Raw genomic sequence first — 2,973 nt, 5'->3', positions numbered from 1 at the left:
CTCACGATAAAGGTTAATATCCCTTACTGTTGCGTATTCACAAGACAAATCGACCTCCGGACAAATGCTTTCGCATTAAGCGCTTCATTTGGATAGATTTGATTGGAATTTGATTACCCAAATTGAGCTCGGCAAATAATTTATCTGGCAGTCTTTAATATTTCACGACACCCCCTTACTGGTTAGTATTAAAAATTTGAGAAATCCTTGGGTATTTATTCGACATTGAAAATACAATCTAAATTATAGTGAAAAATTCGAAATTGCAAAAGCTTTCGTGATTTGATTTTGTTGTGATTAGTCAATTGTCAGCAGGAATTTTAATGGGTTGGCTTGCAGTAAGATTTGGCTTCAGTGATATTGTGTTATAGTTCCATCAAATATTGTTGCGGAGTGAAGGGTTTGAAAGATTTCGATGTGAGTTATAGGTACACAAGAAATTTTAACGAAGGCTTACCTTATTACGGTGGAAGCTCGTAAGCGCGTCAGTTATGCCACGAAAATGATCCAGCAGAAAGGATTATTAACTTTTATTAATGTATATAAAAGTGATGAATAAGACCAATTGAAAAAGCAACAGGAAGGAACAGAATATCGATGTAGAGAGCAATTTAATCGAGAAGGGATATAACTGTATCGTTGATACAGGTGTAAAGGCATTTTTGCTATCTTATAAAGAGCTGTATATATGTGTTAATGGAGTGGGATTGGTTTACATAAAACCTTAAAAAAAAGGGTATCCTTTCAGATACAAAGGAAACAATATCCAATTGCATAATAAGCATTGTAACAAGATCAGGTGGGAAGGTTAGCATGTAAATTGGACATCCTTTGTCATTAAAATAAAGATGTGAATTTTTGTTAGACAAAGATAAAAGAAACGTATGGGAAATAATTTTAAAGAATGTAAATTGGTTAAATGATTCAGACTATTGTTAACATTTACTTAAAATTTGGATAAGGAATTTATTTTTATTTGGAATTTCGCGATATTGAAATTCGAGACAAAAGCATGGATCATTGACAGTCGAAGTGACAATACTCCTGAGGCCCTCAGAATTTAGGTGGAAGGGTCCAAAAGGGGAGGAAATAAGTGGTACTACATATGTAGTACAATTTATTAAGTGAAATAAGTGGTACTACATTTTCTTTTGCTATTTGTCAATTGATTTAATTATCAATGTTAACACTATTTTTTCACATCACTTGTGCATATTTGGTTATATTCAGTGTATAGTTGTGTCATTGTTAGAAATGCAATGAATGTAACATTGATATGGCGATATATTACGTCCTGATTAGATTGTATTGTTACAATTCATAAACTGTAGCGTATAATTAATCACTGGAACACTGCTAGAATAATGAATCAAGTTATAGGACACATGATTGGGCAGTTTGTACATCTGACACCAGTTCATTCACTGGCAACAAGTGCATCTATTGGCTATAAAATGCCAGCTCGTCTTCGAACTTTGCTTAACCTGGTAGAAATTTTTTGGATTTATTCAGAGAAGTTGCGTTTCGAACTAGTCTTAGAACTATTAATTTATTGAGAATTTTGCAGGTAGTACAGTATGCATTGCAGGGAAGGTATGAAGTGGCAGCACCACTCTGCAAGGAGGCTCTGGAAGATTTTAAAAAAATGACTGGACGCAATCATCCGGATGTCGCAACAATGCTTATTATTCTGGCCCTTGTTTATCAGTGTTTCTTTCACTTCGTTAAAAGAACAGCAGTGAGATTACGTTTTTGATCATCATTATGATTTTGATTAAAATAATTGTTTCCATTATGGTTATTTGAGAAATTGGAAATTTTTTTTTTTTGTTTCCACCTCTCTTAGGCTGATTCTGTTTATTTCCCAGAAAAGAAATGCTTGTAAGAGTTTCAGATCCATCTTAACATGAAAGTTTAAGGTAGTTGTTAAACAATCTTGAGGAGAATCTGTGCCTTCACTCAATATTTTAATGTAGGATTTCCTGTTCGAATTCAATTGAATTCAGTTTTTTCTTCAGTGATCAAAATAAGTATAAGGAGACAGCCAGCTTATTAAACGATGCATTACATATACGTGAGAAATGTCTTGGTGAAAGTCATCCCACTGTTGCAGCAATACCTGATGATGTGGCGGTGTCGTATGGAAAACAGGGCAGATAGAAGGATGCAGAACCACTCCGATTTTATTATTTTGATGGACTACACAGTTGAAGTTTTAGATTTCATTTTGCTACCAGTGTGTTATGCTGTAATGAACTTTTTAGAAGCACTGTTATCCATAAATTATAAGTACTTTTTTAGATGTTTGGCGCAGATCATCTAGATATAGCTAAGTAGTTAAATAATCTTGCTTTGCCTTGACAAAACTAAGTTAAACATGATGAAGTTGAGAAGTATTACAAGTGTGCACTCGAGATGGTGCCCCCGAGATGCACCCTGTCCAGATCCGCCCTACACATAGTGAAACGAAGCAGACTGCATCAGCTAAATCACCATATCCAATCCAATTAATAGTTAAATTCTTATGACTAAGCTTCTAAATATCTCAAAAATCTGTATAACTTATTAAGTCGTCCTTCAATATTGACTGTCTTTTTTAAGAGCATTTATTTTAAATAGTTTTTAGCGATGTTCTGCTTTAAATTTGTAATAATGTTTTCCTTATCAGGTCTTCTAATCCATAGAGTTTTCAGGAAGCTAAGACTGTCTGCAAGCAATTACTGACTCGAGCTCATGAATGTGAATTTGGGAAAGTAACAGATGACGATAAACCAATTTGGCAAATCGTTGAGGATCGCGAAGAAAATAAGCATAAAGAAGATGTTATGCAAGTATGCATCACAAATATGGTGGATGCATAAAGCTTGAGAAGTTGCAGGTATGATCTGTCAAGTACTGAAATCCTGAGCTCATCAGTTCCACTTTTTTTTTATGGTCATCCCTTATTTTTTTTCTGGTAAACCTTAAACTCAG

At 34.2% G+C, this 2,973-nt stretch overlaps 1 protein-coding gene across 1 annotated transcript; it reads left to right on the top strand.

Annotated features, from left to right (window-relative positions):
- Window positions 1–1,385: 1,385 nt before the first annotated feature.
- LOAG_14139 (medulloblastoma antigen MU-MB) lies at window positions 1,386–2,831 on the top strand (the record flags this gene model as incomplete). The annotated part of the gene is made up of 4 exons (XM_003149639.2): window positions 1,386–1,487; window positions 1,568–1,707; window positions 2,019–2,133; window positions 2,694–2,831. Coding segments are annotated over 4 exons (495 nt in total), but the record flags the coding sequence as incomplete, so codon positions are not given.
- Between the last annotated feature and the right edge of the window lie 142 nt (window positions 2,832–2,973).

Source organism: Loa loa (genome assembly GCF_000183805.2).
Source record: "Loa loa unplaced genomic scaffold supercont3.804, whole genome shotgun sequence".
NCBI classification, from domain to species: domain Eukaryota; kingdom Metazoa; phylum Nematoda; class Chromadorea; order Rhabditida; family Onchocercidae; genus Loa; species Loa loa.
This window is presented reverse-complemented; position numbering and strand designations above follow the sequence as displayed.